The sequence below is a fragment of the Triticum dicoccoides genome, chromosome 5B, assembly GCF_002162155.2.
Source record: "Triticum dicoccoides isolate Atlit2015 ecotype Zavitan chromosome 5B, WEW_v2.0, whole genome shotgun sequence".
NCBI lineage: Eukaryota > Viridiplantae > Streptophyta > Magnoliopsida > Poales > Poaceae > Triticum > Triticum dicoccoides.
The window spans coordinates 445,513,799-445,535,049 of record NC_041389.1 but is presented as its reverse complement, the minus strand read 5'-3'; the positions used below and the strand labels follow the sequence as shown (position 1 = coordinate 445,535,049).

Here is a 21,251-nt window from a genome sequence, read left to right as displayed (position 1 = left end):
TATCATTCTGCTTTCATAGCAACCCCTTTTAATAAACAATACATAGCTCTTATCTATTATTGTATTCATCTATTTTATACAAATATGTTCAGTCATGACATTATGCAACCGTACACTTTGGTACGGCCAATACACCAGGGGCTTAAGCACCCTATAACATGGTGTGAGAGGACCGAACACTCTCATGAGTGCGGCACCCCGAACTTATAGCACTATATGCATTAGCTCCGAATCATGTCTTGGGTCAATAGTTGGGTTTGCCCGGCTCCCATGTTTTGGTACCTTACGTTCCGCAATGTTGGCTAAGGTAGCGCTGGGAGAACTACTGCGATTGTGCCCCAGTTGAGCTGGGTTAACACCTCAGTAGAGAAAGCTAAAACTGATTGTCATGATAGTGCGAGAGACCGGTCGTTGTTCGCGAGGTTTTCGAGTCCCTGAAGACTTATGCCGCTTAGAGCGAGGAGCCGGATTTATCTGGCCTAGGCGTGGATAGCGCCCCGAACTCGGTCTTCCGAATACTAGGGGCTTCACCGAAATTTAAAATTATAGAATTCTATGGCTAAGTGAGAGTGATAAAGCATTATAAGTCCGATGGCCTTGTTCGTTGTGCTGAGCGCCTCCCTAGATGGACCCAAGAATGGGAACAAGAGCGCTCAGGTTTATCCCGAACACCCCAGCACTCGTGGCACGGGGGTAGAAGCCGACGACTTGCATCTCTCAGATTTAATAAACGGCCGCATAGAAGGTAATATTTTAAATTAACAAGCGTTGCTTAGCGCATATGAACAAAGTTTTCAGTGTACATGATAACAAATGCGAGTCTACTCAAAAATTACATCTTTGGAGCATTCACCCGCTATAAGGCGGGCACCCTTCAGGACGCCCTTATAATACATCTCGGGCGTGCGATACTCCTTGCCCGGCGGTGGCGCGTCCGTCAATAGCTTCTCAGCGTCCAGCTTGCCCCAGTGCACTTTAGCACGGGCGAGGGCCCGACGGGCACCTTCAATACAGATGGAGCGCTTGATGACTTCAATCCATGGACAAGCGTACACTAGCCGCCGCACCAGACCGAAGTAACTCCCAGGCATGGCCTCTCTAGGCCACAGCCGAACTATGAGGCCCTTCATGGCCTGTTCGGCCACCTTGTGGAGCTCGACCAGCTGCTTCAGCTGGTCGCTCAGGGGCACCGGCTGTTCGGCCTCAGCATATTGAGACCAGAACACCTTTTCCGTCGAGCTCCCCTCCTCGGCTCGGTAGAATGCGGTAGCATCAGACACACTACAGGGCAGATTGGGGAACGCTCCTAGAGAGCGCCGGATTCGGGTAAGTAACAGATAATTCACTTTTACATGCTTGCCTTACCCGCCGCTATTTTCTTTATCGCCTCGATCTCCTGGAGGGCCTTCTGGGCTTCGGCCTTAGCGGTTCTGGCACTCTCAAGAGCCAAGGCGAGCTCGGACTCTCGAGTCTACGAGTCATGCTACAAACTCTCGTGTTTTTCCACGAGAGCTTGGAGCTCTTGCCGCACCTCCACCACCCGCGCCTCCTGCTTCTCTCGCTCGGTGCGCTCCAAGGTCGCACTGTTTTCAGCCTTGGACACCGCCTCCTTCAGGGTCGCCACCTTGGTCGTGGCCCCTGCAACATTAACGTTGGTCCTGTCATTATTTGCAACCAGGTATTTCTATATACATTTACATACGGTATTACATACCGTCCTTGTCCTCGAGCTGCTTCTTGGCATAGCCGAGCTCGTTCTCGGACCGCTTGAGGCTGTCCTTAAATGCATTGACCTCCGCAGTCAGTGCGGCAGAGGTCAGCAGCGCAGCCTGCATTCCCATATTGACATATTTATGTTAGACTCCTGCGTATATCTTTTTAAATCCTCAGCTCGGCTTTTCTTTCCGAACGCCAAACTAAGCATCAGGGGCTACTGTCTATGCGGTAACATTTTTATATGTTTTGAATACATACCTCAAAGCCTGTTAACAGGCTTGTACAGGCTTCTGTCAGCCCGCTCTTGGCGAACTGAACCTTCTGAATCACCGCACTCATAACAGTGTGGTGTTCCTCGTTGATGGAGGCGCCATTAAGCACCTCCAGCAAATTGTCCGGCGCCTCCGGTTGGACGGAGGTCGCCGGCTTCGTAGGCTTGCCCTTCTTACGAAGGCGCCGCCTGTTGGACTCTGGAACCGTTGATGGTTCCGGAGCAGTGTCCGGCCCGGGGCCGGACTTAGATCCCTCTGGGGCTTTACCCCCTTTGGGCCTGGAGTCCGGGAGGTCGCCTTGGGGCGCCTCTAGGACCACCTCCTCCTAGTTTAGTCCCTTTTGGGACTCCACCTCGGCGTCGTCCGCAGGGAGCGGGGAGGAAGCCATCGGAAGTGAAGCACTATTCACATCCGACGAATCCAGGGAGCCGCTCGACGAATCGCCGAGCTGAGCCTTGGGCGGACTGCATGATTGAATTCGGCGTCAGAAAATACCGAATAATAGAGGAGCTCCATAAGTTATTCGGGTATCCGGACACTTACAATTTTGCCAGGGGCTTGACCCTGGATGGCCATTCCTCCCCGCCGTCTTCGGCATCGGAGGCGTAGTCCGGCAGAAGGGTCTTCCCCTTCTTGGACCCTCCGGCCTCCCCAGTTGGGGCGGCCTTCCTTTTCTTTCCTCCCCCTGTTGGAGGGGAGAGGCTTCTTCTTCTTCTTCCTCCTTGTCCTCAGAGGCGGAGGGTGCTTCGGGGTTGTCGCGTGATGAATCCGACACCACCAGGCGCCGGGAGCTCTTTCGAGTCCCCGTGGACTTCTTCTTGGCCTTCTTCTTCGGCACCACGTGAGGTGCCGGAACCAGCAGCCCCATCAATCGGGCATCCGCTGGGTCTTCTGGTAGGGGAGCCGGACAGTTAACCTTCCCGGACTTCTTCAGCCAGTCCTGTCAAAGGTAAGGGAGTTTAGATCCCGCATAGAGTCACACTATGAAAGACAAGAGTCCCGTAAAGGGTAGAATAGCTTACCTTGTTGGCCTGATGCCGCGAGTTGAACCCGCGATCTTTGATAGCGGATGCGGGGGCCTCGGCGCCCTTAAACAGCACCTTCTAGGCATCTTCGTACGTAGTGTCGAAGAGCCTGCTCAAGGTTTGGTGCTGCGCCGGATCAAACTCCCACAATTTGAAGGCCCGTTGTTGGCATGGGAGGATCCGGCGGATAAGCATGACCTGGACTACATTGACAAGCTTGAGATTCTTGTTCACCAGCTTTTGGATGCAGGTTTGAAGTCCGGTCAGCTCTTTCGGATCTCCCCATGTTAGGCCCGTCTCTTTCCAGGAAGTGAGCCATGTGGGAAAGCCAGATCGGAATTCGAGGGCCGCCGCCCATTTGGGGTCGCGCGGCTCGGTGATGTAGAACCACCCCGGTTGCCACCCTTTTATTGTCTCCACAAAGGAGCCCTCGAGCCATAGGAATTTAGCCATCCGGCCCACCATGGCACCTCCGCTCTCCGCTTGGCGGCCGCCCACTACCTTCGGTTTGACACTAAAAGTCTTCAGCCATAAGCCAAAGTGGGGCTGGATGCAGAGGAAGGCCTCGCACACGACGATGAACGCCGAGATGTTGAGGATGAAGTTCGGGGCCAGATCGTGGAAGTCCGGACCATAGTAGAAAATGAGCCCCCGGACGAACGGGTGAAGAGGAAAGCCCACTCCGCGGAGGAAATGGGGGAGAAATACAACCCTTTCATGGGGCCTGGGGGTGGGATGAGTTGCCCCTCATCTGGAAGCCAGTGCGCGATGTCGTCAGACAAGTATCCGGCCTTCCTCAACTTTTTGATTTGCCCCTCCGTGACGGAGGAGGCCATCCATCTACCTCCCACTCCAGACATGATTGGAGAAGGTTGGGGTGGGAAGTGAGGATTTGGGCGTTGGAGCTCGAGTGCGCAGGGATGGATAAGCAAAGGAGGAAGAAGGCGTAAATGGAAAGGGTGGATCCTTATCCCCTTATATGGGCAGCCGAAACTACAAGCCCCCACCAGCCAAATAAAACTCGCTTATCTCCCAAGCGCCACGGTTAATGACGCGGTTGGGTTACCCATGCCCGTATTGATGAGAATCCCGGAATAAGGGGACACGATCTCTGCTTTGACAAGACGTGCCAAGGAAACTACCTCGCTAAACGCGCTGAGGTGGAACAGTAAAATGATTCGAATAAAGACTTGGCCGTGGCGTGATGTCACGCTGCGGAATACGTCAGCATATTAGATTTGTGCAGATATTATTCTCTCTACGATGGTATGTGGAACTTATTTTGCAGAGCCGGACACTATCCTTGTGTTCAACATCTTCTATGAAGTATTCGGAGGAGGAACCCGCCTTGCAATGCCGAAGACAATTTGCATGACGAACTCATCGTCATTGAAGCCTGGTTCAGGGGCTACTGAGGGAGTCCTAGATTAGGGGGTGTCCGGATGGCCGGACTATGACCTTTGGCCCGACTCCTGGACTATGAAGATACAAGATTGAAGACTTCGTCCCGTGTCCGGATGGGACTTTCCTTGGCATGGAAGGCAAGCTTGGCGATACGATATGAAGATCTCCTCCCATTGTAACCGACTCTATGTAACCCTAGCCCTCTTCGGTGTCTATATAAACCGGAGAGTTTTAGTCCGTAGGTTGAACAACAATCATACCGTAGGCTAGCTTCTAGGGTTTAGCCTCTCTGATCTCGTGGTAGATCAACTCTTGTACTACCCATATCATCAATATTAATCAAGTAGGAGTAGGGTTTTACCTCCATCAAGAGGGCCCGAACCTGGGTAAAAACATCGTGTCCCTTGTCTCATGTTACCATCCGCCTAGACGCACAGTTCGGGACCCCCTACCCGAGATCCGCCGGTTTTGACACCGACAATCTTTGATTACCTAGTGGATGTAATTTCCTGTAATATATGCTGGAAGTGCAACGTTTTTCCTTGTATGCCGTATGTTTGCTTAGCGTGCCTCACATTCCAGCTAACTGGTTGCTTGGAAGCCAAAAAAGTAGTGAAATTATTAGTTAGCACGAACAGTCGTGGGCCCTATATGAAGGAAGCGGCCCACTGCCCTTAATGGGCTTCCCTAATTGGCTTGCAGGGGCAAAATTTGCATAGGCCTTAGATTGATCGGTTTTGGTCTTGTCCATAATTGCTCGTCATAAAGGGCTCAACTTATAGCTGGGCCAGAATCGACGTTATCAAATTGGGACTACATACATGTTTGAACTTTAGCGGGCCCATTAAGTTGATGGGCCGTAACCAGGCCGGAAGCTCTATTGGGCCGCTATAATTGAAACGAGCTAACAGTTAATGCTTGGCCATGTTACCTCCCGGGTCATTAATAGGCCGACATCGAAGCAAGCAATAAGTGGGCCCATTCGATTTGACGAGCCATTAACAGGTCGATACTAAGGTTGGGCTATATACGGCCCAATAGTATTGTGGGCCTTTAGCAGGCCGAAAGAGACATTGGACTCGTACTAGACCATCGAGAGCATGGGTCGCTAAGAGGCCAAAAGTCAGATCAGACTATATATGGCCCAACTGTGTTGTGGGCCTTTAGCAGGCCGAAAGAGAAATCGGGCTAGTATTGGACCATGAAGAGCATGGGTCGTTAAGAGGCCAAAACTCAGGTCCAACGGCAAATGGACCAACTCATTTATAGGTCATTAATAGGCTGAAAGACACTCATGGCTGGAAATTGGCCCAACACTTAAATGGGTTGCTAAAAGTCCAAAAGACGTACATCCTAAAAATTGGTCCATCCCTGGAATGGGTCGTTAATAGGCCGAAACCACATCGGGCCAATATTGAGCCCAAATATATAGCGGGCTGTTAATGGGCTCGAACTGATAATGGGCTGCAATGGTGTCAAATAGTTAACGGGTCATTGACAGGCAAAATTGTCACATATCGTATGCGTCGTGGGTTTAAATGGACCAAACACAAGTAGGCCCTATATCGACCGGCCTGCTAATTTTGACTGGGTCGACCTCTTTCACCTAAATGGGCCACTATCGGGCTTTTCCACGTGCCAACGTATCATAGACACCTCCCGTACAATGAGTGGATGACATCTGTCCCAATGCTGAGCCGACACGTGGATCCTCCGGCGATGAGAATTTTACACGTGGAAAATCCCCATTGGTTGAGCCTGTTAACGGGTTATCGGATCCAAACCGGAACCCGATAGCTTCATGGCGACCCGTTATGGTGGATGCCACGTGTCGGTCACCCTTGACGAAAACACTTCCATGATGCGCCATTTATCATCATGGAAGTGGACACTTCTGTGATGATAATTTAGGTATTGTCATGGAACACTTCTACGACAGCACATGTATGACTATCTTAATTCTGTCATAAAATCGCCATGGATGTACATGCATGACAGAAAATGTGACCTACTGTGACAAACACATATCATCACGGAAGTGTTTTTTTTTGTAGTGACGGGTGTAAGCCAATTTTGCACATGCAAAATACTTGGGTTAAACTACTAGAGGGGGGCCACCTGGTGAGCACAAGACACCAGAATTCCAGCTGGGCCCCCTCCGGTAGTTACCTATTCTACACATCTCCAAATGAGTTGATAATTTATGGAGAATTATTTTGGAATATATAAAAAATACTGGAGCAAATAACTATCGGAGGGGGGCCACCTGGTGAGCATAAGACACCAGGGCGTGCCAGGCCCCCCAAGCACGCCCTGGTGGGTTGTGCCCAACCCAGCCCACCTCCGGTGCCCACCTTCAGGTATATAGGTCATTTTGACCTAGAAAAAAATCAATAGAGGACCTTCGGGATGGAGCACCGCCGTCCCAAGGCGGAACTTGGGCAGGAGCACTTTTGTCGCGGAGTGATTCTGCCGGGAGAACTTCCCTCCCAAAGGGGAAAATCGAAGCCATCGTCATCACCAACAACTCTCTCATCATTGGGTGGCCACTCTCCATCAACATCTTCAACAGCACCATCTCCTCTCAAGACTCTTTTCTGGCGCCGTTGCCGGGGAGTGAAGCGCTCTTGGTAAGTGGAAATTGGTAAGGAAAAATTATTACTACGTGCTAAAATTTATTGTCACTTGCTAAGATGGAAAACCATCCTTTGAGGGGTTTGTTCGGGGTATCTTCACCTCGACCGGGACCACAATTAGTTGCCCCTCAACCTACTGCACCTAATGAAAATATTGGTTATGAAATTCCTTCAGGTATGATAGAACAACTGCTAGTTAATCCTTATGCAGGAGATGGAACTAAACATCCTGATATGCACTTGATCTATGTGGATGAAATTTGTGGATTATTTAAGCTTGCAGGTTTGCCCGGAGATGAACCTAAGAAGAAGGTTTTCCCTTTATCTTTGAAGGTAAAAACATTGAGATGGTATAGGCTATGCGATGATATTGGATCTTGGAACTGGAATCGATTGAAGTTGGAATTTCACCAAAAAATTTATCCTATGGATCTAGTTCATCGTGATATATATAATTTTGGGCCTCGTGAAGGAGAAAGTATCTCTCTAGCTCTCGAGAGAAATTATTATTCAGTACTTCTATGCTCGGCTTTCTCGTGATGATCAATTCATGCTCGATACTTCTTGTACTGGTTCTTTTATGAAGAAGACTATTGAATTCAGGTGGGATCTTTTAGAAAGAAACGCAACTCTGAAGGTTGGGAACTCTATGAAGGTAAAGACTCAGGTATTAAGCTTGAATTTGATTGTGTTAAATCTTTTATGAATACCGATGCTTTTCACAAGTTTAGCACTAAACATGGACTTGACTCTAAGATAGTAGCATCTTTTTTGTGAATCTTTTACTACTCATGTTGATCTCCCTGAGGAGAAATGGTTTAAATATCATCCCCCTATTAAATAAGAAATTAAAGAACCGGTCATGGTTAAATATGAAACTACTATTTACAATGTTGATCCACTTGTGCCTACTACTTATATTGAAAAAACACCTTTCCCTGTGAGGATAAAGGAACATGCTAAGGTTTCAATTGTGGTTCGCAAAAGTAATATCAAAGCACCTAGACCTTCAGAACAAATCAAAGTAGAACCTAGTGTTGCTATGGTTAAAGATCTCCTGGTAGAAAATATTGGTGGGCATGTTATTTACTTCTGTGATGAAGCTGTTAGAATTGCTAAACCTGATGAAAAATATAAACATAGGCATGTTGTTGGCATGCATGTTGTCTCAGTTAAAATAGGAGATCATTGTTATCATGGTTTACGTGACTTAGGTGCTAGTATGAGTGCTATTCCTTTTACCTTATACCAAGAAATTATGGATGACATAGCACCCGCTAAAATAGAAGACATAGATGTTACTATTAAACTTGCTAATAGAAACACTATCACACCACTTGGGATTGTTAGAGATGTTGAAGTCTTGTGTGGGAAAATAAAATACCCTACTGATTTTCCAGTTCTTGGTTCCCCACAAGATGATTTTTGTCCCATTATCTTTGGTAGACCTTTCTTGAACACCGTTAATGCTAAAATAGATTGTGAAAAACAAACTTTGGTGTTAGCTTTGGTGATGAGTCTCATGAGTTTAATTTCTCCAAGTTTAGTAGACAACCTCATAAGAAAGAATTATCTAGTAAGAATGAAATAATTGGCCATGCTTCTATTGTTGTGCCTCCTACTGATCCGCTAGAACAATATTTGCTAGACCATGAAAGTTATATGCATATGCATGAAAGAAATGAAATAGATAAAAATTTCTTTGAACAACGACCTTTGCACACAATTTGCCTGTTGAAACTCTAGGAGGTTGATATGTCCATTTTGAATCATGTTTACCTACTGTTATTTATAATGTTTTATGCATAATAATGCTTTTTGGAGTAATTCTAATGCCTTTTCTCTCATAATATGCAAGGTTCACATAAAGAGGGAGAATTCCGGCAGCTGGAAATCTGGACCTGAAAAAGCTATGTCAGGCTACCTATTCTGCACAACTCCAAATTAGTTGAAACTTCACGAGAAATTTTTATGGAATAAATAAGAAATACTGGAGAAAATAACTACCGGAGGGGGCCACCTAGTGAGCACAAGACACCAGGGCGCGCGAGGCCCCCCAGGCGTGCCTTTGTGGGTTGTGCTCAGCCCAGCCCACCTCCGGTGCCCCTCTTATGGTATATAAGTCATTTTGACCTAGAAAAATAGGGAGAGGACTTTCGGGACGAAGTGCCGCCATCTCGAGGCAGAACTTGGGCAGGAGCACTTTTGCCCTCCAGGGAAGCGATTCCGCCGGGGGAACTTCCCTCCTGGATGGGGAAATCATCGTCATCATCATCGCCAACAACTCTCCCATCTTGGGAGGGCAATATCCATCAACATCTTCAACAGCACCATCTCCTCTCAAACCCTAGTTCATCTCTTGTGTTCAATCTTTGTACCAGAACTATAGATTGGTACTTGTGGGTGACTAGTAGTGTTGATTACATCTTGTAGTTGATTACTATATGGTTTATTTGGTGGAAGATTATATGTTCAGATCCATTATTCTATTTAATACCTCTTTGATCTTGAGCATGATTATCATTTGTGAGTAGTTACTTTTGTTCTTGAGGTCACGGGAGAAATCTTGTTGCAAGTAATCATGTGAATTTTATATGTTTTTGATATTTTGACGATATGTATGTTGTGATTCCCTTAGTGGTGTCATGTGGACGTCAACTACATGGCACTTAACCATATTGGGCCTAAGGGAATGCATTGTGGAGTTATTATTAGATGATGGGTTGTGAGAGTGACAAAAGCTTAAACGTCCTAGTTTATGCGTTATTCCGTAAGGGACTGATTTGGATCCAAAAGTTTAATGCTATGGTTAGAATTTATTCTTAATAATTTTCTCGTAGTTGCGGATGCTTGTGAGGGGGTTAATCATAAGTAGGAGGTTTGTTCAAGTAAGAACAGCACCTAAGAATTAGTCCACCCACATATCAAATTATCAAAGTAGCGAACACGAAACCAACATGATGAAAGTGACTAGATGAAATTCCTGTGTATCCTCAAGAACGCTTTGCTTATCATAAGAGACAGTTTTGGCCTGTCCTTTGCCTCAAAAGGATTGGGCTATCTTGCTGCACTTTGGTTACCATTACCATTACTTGCTCGTTAAAATTATCTTGCTATCAAACTACTCATTACTTATAATTTCAGTGTTTGCAGAGAATATGTTGTTGAAAACCACTTGTCATTTCCTTCTGCTCCTCGTTGGCTTCGACACTCTTACCTATCAAAAGGACTACGATTGATCCCCTATACTTGTGGGTCATCAGAGGTCCTCCTCCACCTAAGGGTGATCCTGTGTTTGAATTAAAACCATTTCCTGACACTTTGAAATATGTTTATCTCGATGAGAAAAAGATATATCCTATTATTATTAGTGCTAACCTTTCAGAACATGAAGAAGAAAGATTATTGAAAATTCTGAAGAAGCATTGTGCTGCTATTGGATGTACTCTTGATGATCTTAAGGGCATTAGTCCCACTCTTTGTCAGCACAAGATTAATATGGAACCTGATGCTAAACCCGTTGTTGATCACCAACGACGTTTGAATCCTAAAATGAAAGAAGTGATAAGAACTGAAATATTAAAGCTTCTGGAAGCATGTATAATCTATCCCATAGCTGATAGTAGATGGGTAAGTCATGTTCATTGTGTCCCTAAGAAGGGAGGTATTACTATTGTTCCTAACGATAAAGATGAACTTATTCCACAAAGAATTGCCAGTGGCTACAGAATGGTAAGATTTTAGAAAGCTAAATAAAGAAACTAGAAAAGATCATTGCCCTCTGCCTTGTATCGATCAAATGCTAGAAAGACTATCTAAGCACACACACACTTTTGTTTTCTTGATGGTTATTCTGGTTTTTCTCAAATACCTGTTTGACAACCTGATCAAGAGAAAACCACCTTTACTTGCCCATTTGGAACTTATGCTTATAAATGCATGGCTTTTGGTTTATGCAATGCACATGCTACCTTTCAAAGATGTATAACTGCTATATTCTCTGATTTGTGTGAAAATATTGTTGAGGTTTTCATGGATGACTTTTCTGTTTATGGAACTTCCTTTGATGATTGCTTAAGCAACCTTGATCAAGTTTTGCAGAGATGTGAGCAAACTAATCTTGTCTTGAACTAGGATAAGTGCCACTTTATGGTTAATGAAGGTATTGTCTTGGGCATAAAATTTCGGAATGAGGTATTGAGGTGGATAAAGCTAAAGTTGATGCAGTTGAGAAAATGTCATGTCCTAAAGATATTAAAGGTATTCATAGTTTTCTTGGTCATGCTAGTTTCTACATGAAGTTTATTAAAGACTTCTCTAAAATTTCTAGGCCTCTTACAAATCTTTTACAAAAGGATGTTCCATTTGTTTTTGATGATGATTGTGTAGAAGCCTTTGAAACACTTATGAAAGCCTCAACTTCTCCACCTATTGTTCAACCACCTGATTGGAACTTGCCTTTTGAAATTATGTGTGATGCTAGTGATTATGTTGTTGGTGTTGTTCTAGGACAAAGAGTTGATAAGAAATTAAATGTTATTTATTATGCTAGCAAAACTCTAGATAGTGCCCAACAAAATTATGCTACTACTGAAGAAAAAATTTAGTAGTTGTGTTTGCTTGTGATAAATTCAGATCTTGCATCGCTGATTCCAAAGTAATTGTTCACACTGATCATGCTGCTATAAAATATCTTATGGAAAAGAAAGATGCTAAAGCTAGACTCATTAGGTGGGTTCTTTTGCTACAAGAATTTGAGTTACATATTACTGATAGAAAAGGAGCTGAGAACCCCGTAGCTGATAGGTTAGAAAATATTCTTGATGACCCACTACCTATTGATGATAGCTTTCCTGATGAACAACTAGCTGCAACAAATGTTTCTCATAATACTCCTTGGTATGCTGACTATGCTAATTATATTGTTGCTAAATACATACCACCTGGTTTTACATATCGACAAAAGAAAAAATTCTTCTATGATGTAAGACATTACTTTTAGGATGACCCACATATTTACAAAGAAGGAGTAGATGGTATTACTAGACATTGTGTACCTGAGCATGAACAGGAACAAATCCTACGGAAATTTCATTCCGAAGCTTATGGAGGACATCAAGCGGTAGATAGAACTTCTCATAAGGTATTGCAATCTGGGTTTTATTGGCCTACTCTCTTCAAGGATGCCCGTAAGTTTGTTTTATCTTGTGATGAATGTCAAAGAATTGGTAATATCGATAAGCGTCAAGAAATGCCTATGAATTACTCACTTGTTGTTGAACCATTTGATGTTTGGGTTTTTGATTATATGGGACCATTTCCTTCCTCTAATGGGTATACTCATATTTTGGTTATTGTTGATTATGTTACTAAGTGGGTAGAAGCTATTCCAACTAGTAGTGCTGATCACAACACTTCCATTAAAATGCTTAAAGAAGTTATTTTCCCCAGGTTTGGAGTCCCTAGATATTTAATGATTGATGGTGGTTCACACTTTATTCATGGTGCTTTCCATAAAATGCTTGCTAACTATGATGTCAACCATAGAATTGCATCACCTTATCCTCCTCAATCTAGTGGTCAAGTTGAACTTAGCAATAGAGAAATAAAACTAATATTACAAAAAACTCTCGATAGGTCCCGAAAGAATTGGTCTAAGAAATTGGATGATGCACTTTGGGCTTACAGAACAGCTTATAAAAATATGTCTCCTCATAAAATGGTTTATGGAAAAAGCTTGTCATTTGCCTTGAGTTAGAACATAAAGCATATTGGGCAATTAAAGAACTCAACTATGATTTCAAACTTACCGGTGAAAAGAGGTTATTTGATATTAGTTCACTAGATGAATGGAGAACCCAAGCCTATGAAAATGCCAAACTATTTAAAGAAAAGGTTAAAAGATGGCATGATAAAAGGATCCGAAAGCGGGAATTCAAAGTTTGTGAATATGTTCTTCTGTACAACTCTTGTTTCAGATTCTTTGCAGGAAAAGTTCTCTCTAAATGGGAAGGACCATATATTATCGAGGAGGTTTATCGTTCTGGAGCTATCAAAATTAATAATGCCGAAGGTACTAACCCGAAGGTGGTCAATGGACAAAGTATTAAATAATATATCTCAGGTACGCCTATTAATGTTGAAAACAATATTATTCAAACCATGACACCGGAGGAACACATAAAAGAAACCTTCCGGAACCCTCTAGAATCTTGAAAAAGAGGAGGTACGTGATACGGTAAGTAAATGAGCTCCGAAAAATCCGCAAAAATATTTTCTGTCAGTTTTGGAATATTACAAAAAATAGGAAAATAAGAAACAACTAGGAAGGCAACCAAGGAGGGCACAAGATACCATGGCGCGCCTGCCTTGCCTGGCGCACCCAAGTAGGTTGTGCCCACCTCGGGAACCTTCTCGAATCCGTTTTCCTCTCGTTTTGCTTGTTTCCCAAGATTAAAAAAATCTATATATACCCCCTGAACGTATTGTATCACGGAGAAATCCTCTATGCTTCTTTCTTGCTGTTTTCTGACAGATCTGAAACTATGTCTTCTCAAGACTTGGAAGGTGAGAGCTATGTTGCTAAATATATTGCAAACTCCAAAGTTTATGGAGATGTGGAACATTATGGTTGGACCATGGAGGAAGAAAAAGACTATGATCCGCAAGGGAAGGAGGAGACAAGCTCAGACGAAGAGGAAGTTCCACTACCCCAACTTGGGAACATGCACATGGAATTCAAGAAGTCAAGTCTCCCTAATAAAACAAATAAACCTAAGATCCAGTTTATCCCGTTTCGTCTTCTGTGGGAGAACAAGCAGGAGTTATGCAAAAAGGTACTAATGCTGGAGCAGGAGATTGATAACTTGAGGGAGGAAAATTCCACCCTCAAGCGTAAGCTAAGGAGGGTGGATAAGCTAGCTACTACCTCATCACCACCACCATCACCTTCTTTACCACCAAAGGAAACTTGAGTAACGGGTATGGGCACTCCCCTTGGCTTGTGCCAACCTTGGGGGAGGTGCCCTGGTATCGTATCACCACCACTATCTTTGCCTTTATCTATCTTAGTTTGATCTTTAGTTTTTTTATTTAGTTGAATAAAAAGTTTAGTTCAATCTATTTTTGAGTGTTTTGTTAGTGATCTATCTATCTATGAAATCGTGTGTGAGATATATAATAAAGTTTAGTTCGAGTTTTGCTTTCTTTACTTTTATGTTTCAACAAAAAGAAAAGAAATCATGAAAAAGATCATATGCTAATCTTATGGTAAGTAATGGCATCACATAAAGAAGAGTACAAGTGGTAAAATTTGTTGAAAGTTGACAAACATAGCATTGGTCAATGATGCAATCCATGAAAGAATTAATAAGGGAAGAGAAGATTCACATGCAAATACACTATCTTGGACATCTTTTATGATTATGAGCCCCCATCAAAATATTATATGCCAAAATTGTTGACGTTGGAAAAGGAAGACAACGTAATGATTTATGTTTGTTCATATTCACATAGAAGTTACATTGTCATAGATCCTTTAACATGTGGTGCTTGCCCAGGGCTCAACATATAAATAGAGGAGCAAGGCTAGCCCCTAGAACACAAGTTTTTGAGCGTCCTCTAGTTGATCTAGTCCTAGTTGGTCCTAGTTGACTAATTAAAGCTAGCCCTAGCTACCTCCAATACTCATAATTAGAAGCCTAGTGTGGTTCAAATCTCCTCCCTCTAGTTCATCCTCCGCTCTAAATCTGTTGTGCTTGGCGAAGCCCTGCGGAAATAGTTTCACCACCACCGTTACCACGCCGTCGTGCTGCCGGAAATCATTTACTACTTCACTCCTCTTGCTGGATCAAGAAGGCGAGGACGTCATTGAGTTGAACGTGTGCTGAACGTGGAGGTGTCGTATGTTCGGTGCTTGATCGGAACGGATTGTGAAGGTGTACGACTACATCAACCCCGTTGATAAACGCTTTCGCTTAGCGATCTATAAGAGTATATAGATGCTCTCCCCTCTCATAGCTATGCATCTTCATGGATAGATTTTGTGTGTGCGTAGAATTTTTTTTTTGTTTTCCATGCAACGTTTCCCAACAGTTTTCCCCAGTTTGTTGAGCGCTTTCTATTCGACGGAGGGAACACACTTTGTGTGCTTTATCTTCTCCGTGCGTGTCAGGCGGGAGGGGATGGAACATGTAACTTTCCTCTACCATCGTCGTCACCCCTCTACAAACACCCTAAACCATCGAAGCCAGTCACACGAAACATCCAACCACTCAAAAGCATGCAACTGCCTGCATTGTTTCGTCTGTTCGGTCCCGATTTGTATTCCTACATAGCTTATCCAGGCGCCACTGAAAGATCCCATAGAGTGGTGCGACTACCAATAACTTGCCAGCGTGTAAGGACGACCAAGGCCGAAGAACCAAATTAAATGCTTGCCCATACGAGTCGTTGCCCCAATCCTACCCTCATATGTTTGCTCTGCAACGCCATGTCCGACCAATGCGAGTGGCTTCAGCTTGCCCTATTCGAAGTCCTGAGAGCGAACGAGAATGATACATGTGGATAGCCAACATCGAACCAAGACAAGATTACATAAAAAGACGATCGCTAGCCCGATGAGCACACTAGGGGCGAGCAGTTGGCGTTCAGTAGACGGGTGCGAATAAAGGAGGCGCTAAGAAGAGCCGCTACACGTGGAAATCATATGACAGGTACATAACAATAGGGCTGACCAGTTTGTGTGTGATAACCCTGTATAGAGAAAGGAATAGAACAAGCACCAACTGTCGAGTCCGTTTCATCTCTCTTTTCGAGCCACTTGTGCTGAATAAGCTCGACCTGGGCCCGCCCAATCAAGCATTGTGGACCATGTCCACGGGACACCCTTTGTTCGGTCGTATCATCTGTGCAGTTAATACGAGAAGACGATGCAATGACCATCTGGGGAGCTGGGCTACCGTCATCATGCTTTGTAGTGAAGGATGGTCATGTTGTACTCATGTGTCCCACACGTTACCATTTCCGAGCTGGGAAATTCCTCTCTGGTTATGTATTTCATATTTTGTTTATCCGCACTTCCGCTTCGTCATCCTTAGACGGCTCTTTTTCACGCAGCTTCTCTCCCTAATCCACTTTCAGGCCAACCGAACCCGACCACCTCCGATGGCATGTATATGCGAAGGAAGGAGAGGCATGGCCGCATCCCACGTTGGTTCCATCGGCGATGAGGGGGATGGCCAGGATACTTCGGTAGCTCGGTGAAAAAAAATCCTTTGAAAGTTCCAATGTACCTTTTTATATTTTTCTTGCCAATCAAGCACTATTACCTTTATTTGCTCGTTTCTTGTGACGTATCCAAACGATTCTCCTCAACAAATGATGTTTTTGGTTTTTTGGTACAATCTAGCATGTTGACGGTTCGATATTTTTTCTTCTATTCATATGTTTTCAAAATAGTGGGTACATATGAGTTCCTTCGTTACTCTTGGGCGCTCTTGTCTTCTTGTGTTCGCCTCTTTGTGTCTCACACCCAAGAACGTTTGGAACGTGTTTGGTTCAAACTTTTGTTACTCGCCATTCAGTTACATTGTTACCCGATTCTCGTGAACATGTTTGGTTATACTGGACCGTAAATGGGTACCACACAAACTAGCACGGCCCTACTCAAGCCCAGATTCCCCCACCCCCCACCGTAAATAGACCGCTTTACTGGACAAGGGTGAGAGCGAACCCGGGACTGCTCGAGAAAACCCTCCGCCGCCGACCCCGTCCTGCATCTGTCCCAGTTCTTCTTCTTCGTCTAGGGGCTACTACTCGCCGAGGCCCTGATTTCCCATCCAAGTTTCTCCATGTCACGCCCACCTCGTCATGGGAAGAGCAATGCCGAGGCGGGAAGAGCAGCGGCGGCCGCCCTTCCCCTTCATAGACAGGTGGTGCTGGCGTTGGATGCCCCTGGAGCCCAGATCTCCCCCTACTCCACAAGCAACCCGCCACGGAGAAGCAAGGACGATGTTGCGCAAGTAGCGGCGGCAACGGCCGATTCCATCAGGTAGCCTTTTTTTTCATGGATCCAAATTTCGATCTTCGTGATTTCTACTGCATGCGCGTGATGTGCTTCAAATTCCGAGTGCTGAGATTTCTGCTTAATGCTTGTAGTTTTTTTATAAAAAAAGATCAAATCTAAAGATTTTTTTTATGATTTTCAAAGTTTAGCACACGTCTATTGTACAGCGGGGACGAAAGCTGGAAAAAGAACATTAATGTATTCAATAACAAATTGCCAATTTAAACAAAATAGAGTAAAGAATGCGCGCATACACCACGCTGTCACTTTACTCTTCACCATTTACGTCGTTTCCTTTTTTTTTTTACCTTACCATTTACGAGTACGCCGTTGGAAACGCGACCTCACCCCGGTGCTGCCAGTCTGACCAGAAGGGCCCATCAAATTCGTAGAGGGTCAAAGCGAGTTCCCAGTTGACTCCCAGACTTTCCTTCACTCCCCCCTGGCCATCCCCACCGCCCCCCGCGACAGCGCCCCCCTCATCTCCCTCCGCCGAAGCTCGCCACCCCCGAGAAATTTCTCCCCATCAGCCCCGCCGTCGGCTTCTTCTCCCCCGTGGCACTGGACTGGAGTGGAGTTGGCACCCCTCCGGGCTCGATTCGGTAGGTTTGCTGGTGACGAACCCTAACCGGCTCGCGTTCTGTTCGCGGTAATCCGAGTGTTCATTTTTTCTCCAACGCGTTCAGTTTCTTGCGGGCTCGCGTGGCGGCTAACCTTCTTCCAGGAGGTTCCGGCGGCGTTTGGCCGCGCACTGAGGAACCATGCTCAACGTCAAGACCGAACCTGCAACTGCAATGGATGCAGTGGGGTGAGTCAATTTTGCCTTTTAATAATGTCTGAAAGCGGCAATGTTCTTTGTGCACAACGGGAGGAGCACACCATTCAGTTTTATGGTTTTCCTCCAAGTTTGCTTTTCCACTTCAGCATATGGAGTTCTCTAGAGAACACGAAAGATGCCATTGTAGACTTCACGACTATGCGCTTTATGTTTTGTTCAATTTTGATCCTTCAGAATTCATATGTACATAAACAATTGTACATAAACCCATGCTGGAGAAGTTAATTTTTAGTACAATTTTGACTAGGTAGGAGTAACATGCTGAATGAGGATAGAATACATTGCTGTCGGTTGTAACGAGTGTCTGTCAGCCGTTGGACGCCGTTTTATTCGTGGCCGGTTGTTTCGGCCTACTCTTAGGCTTCTAATTAATATTCGTTCTTCAATGCATTGAGACGCAAGCTCTGCTTTTTCTCGATGCCTGACAATAAATTGTAAGTGCAGATTAGTTTGAACACAAGACCAAAGGCTGCAGTTCCATAAATATAGTACCTGGAACCAAGTTGTTAGCAATATAGTAGTGAAGTTGAATCTATCTTATGAAAAAGGACAGCCTGCATTTTTGCTCACAAATACCATTCCGTAGGTCTGTGCTGGACTAAGTTTCGAGTGATCCAGGATGTTACGCTTTACTATCATTTGAAATGGCATATCGCTTCTTTTTTGCAAGTGGAAGTGCCATACTACTTCTTTTGCGAGAAGAAGTGGCATATAACTTTAGGGCTAGAATAATAAGGCAAAACAATGACAGAATGAAGGAGGCTTTGGTTCTTATGTTTCCGACAGTCATGTATTTTCTTTATATCCTAATTAACCTGAACATGCCACCTCTATTCCATCTAATATTTTCTTTGCCGTAAATATTTGAACCTTTTCTATCGGGAATCTTGTACCATTGAAAGTTTGAGACAAACTAAATACACATGGGCTTCGGAAAAGACAAATTGATACTTCCATGTCACCTCAGGACCAAATTGATCATGAATTTTGAACATCTAGATCTTTTCCCATCCTTGACAGAGCACAGTTACTCATTTGTTACAGACTTTATCTTCTGCTTGTTGTTGCTGTAAGAAATCATGAAACATGATCGTAAGTTCTTTGCCTACTCATGTGCAGTGAACCGGAAATTGAGGAGCATGAACAGAAGGTAAACAGATACCAAGCTGAACTTGCAGCACGCATTAAGGCCAAATACTTCTCTAATAAGGCTTCTGACGGAGGTACTTCTTAAGTCTTCAGCTTCATGCATTAAATAGATTCACCTTAATAGATGTATATAATCACCTAGTATTCTGAACTTTCTAAAACTTGTTTTGATGTCAGATAGGTTGCTATTTTCGTCTGATATTGTAGCAGTTGTCATTTGTTCACAATGCATCAAGTTGCTTTCAGAAAAACTGGATGAAATAAGCAAAAGGAATTAAACCTCGTACTTGTATTGTTTAAGTTTTCTTCAGTGTGGGTCAGGACAAATCGTACATATTAGTTGCTATCTGCTCCAGAACTAAGTTAAGGGCAGAATTCTATTGCAAATTTTACTCAAGCCTTGTGAGAACAGAGCTCCATACAATCAAGCACACAACCTCTGCGTCAGGCATCGTATCTTGATAGTAGATCTCGAACTATGATGGTGTTTCTATTTATGTATTTTCTAATGTACGACTTCCAACTATGTAGAGGTAGGGTTGATTTAAGCTCATCTGATTTCGAGTGAGTTACTTGGTTCATATTGTAAATGGAAAAATATAGCCTGTCTTGTTGTTTATCTGCCTGGTAATAGGGAAATAACTTGCGCATTTTCATTCACAAGTCAGCCAGATATCGATAACTGAAAATCTAATGGGAGTACATGATTTTGAAATATCTCTATCTGAAGGTCACATTTTAATTGTTAAATTAGCTAACTTACTACCAGTAACCCTAAGTTTCAACAAGTCAAGAGCTATGGGTCCGTGGCTATGTTTTTTGCCAATGAATGATACTCCCACATGATATTTTGCATATATGGTATGAACTTTGATTGTAATTATTTATGCACCAGTACATGCTATATTTGATCTTCATGCCTAGTTTGTCAATCTATATTGACAATGATCCATTATTTCTTAATATGGGGCCATGTGACTTAGTCAGCATTGTAGTCATGGTATATGGTTATTTGTAAATTGGCCCTTTTATATAACAAGTGATTTGATCAACATGTTGAAGCACTATGAATCTATGGTTATGGGAACATACTATTGAAAATTATTAAGAATAGTTACATACTTTATGGTCACATTTTCTGATAAGCTGCCATTTCCTTTTTGAATTTCCATATACTTTACTAGTGTCCACTAGCAGACTCCTACTTAAATGAATTCTCAGGGGAAAATAGTATAGAAGTGACTTTATTGAATGTGACATCTCATTACTGAGGTGGTCTTTTTGGTCAATTTGCATGTTTGCCTTTTTTTCAGAACTCAGTAGTGATCGCTAGTCTGCAAACTTGTGTAAATGACTGATAATTGTGTTCAAATTTCCTGATTATTATTAATTATATGTTGGTCCTTCTTTTTGCTATTAGACCATGTCAATGTTCAGTTCCTCATCCTTTTCTTTGTTAATAGGAAAAATCTTTGAAGAAGAAACTATTGTTGAAGGCGAAACCATCCATTCAAGCAGGTGTGTTTCCTATGTGCTTTTGTGTAAATATCTCAAATTTGGATATAGCAATCATCTCCATTTTTCGTTCTTAGGTGGCCATGCACAAGTTCGTATGCGAACCCGGCAAATTTTCTCCGAGAGAAGAACAACCATGAAAGGAGGGATTCTCCATCAGCAGCAGATTCCTCTGCGAAGAACGATTCTCCATCTGTGGTAGCTGAAGCCTCGCCAAAAAGTAATGCAGGTGTTCCGGCAACAGAAAACAATCTAACACCTGCCAAGAGACAGGTATCCAAGGAGACCTGATGGGATAACAGTAGGCTGGTGGGTCGTTGTATGTTCTCAAGTCCGAAGACTACAACAACCCGAAGCATGCAAGTATCAGGAAATAAAAATCCGTCCAGCAGATGTATGTAGGCGATGCTTGATTCATTTCGTCGAACCGGTTTCAGCATCTGTTGGGAACAATTTTTTGTCTTAAGTCTCAAGGTATATGCTACCTGAAGTTTTTTTTTTTAAACTGCCTTACTTGTTTGTAGGCGATGCTACATTCATTTCATTGAATCTGTTTCAGTATTACCTGTTGGGAAGAATTGTATTCTTGGTATTTTATTTGGTTGCTGAGTATTTGTGGTAAAACATTAA

The 21,251-nt window shown here is 43.7% G+C and overlaps 1 protein-coding gene across 1 annotated transcript; it reads left to right on the top strand.

Moving 5' to 3' along the window:
* The first annotated feature begins 17,555 nt into the window (after positions 1–17,555).
* LOC119310385 lies at positions 17,556–21,251 on the top strand. Its single transcript, XM_037586154.1, has 5 exons — positions 17,556–17,721; positions 17,806–17,927; positions 19,077–19,180; positions 20,570–20,624; positions 20,699–21,251. The coding sequence occupies exons 2-5, from the start codon at positions 17,881–17,883 to the stop codon at positions 20,910–20,912; spliced, it is 420 nt and encodes a 139-aa protein (XP_037442051.1). The 5' UTR covers positions 17,556–17,721; positions 17,806–17,880; the 3' UTR covers positions 20,913–21,251.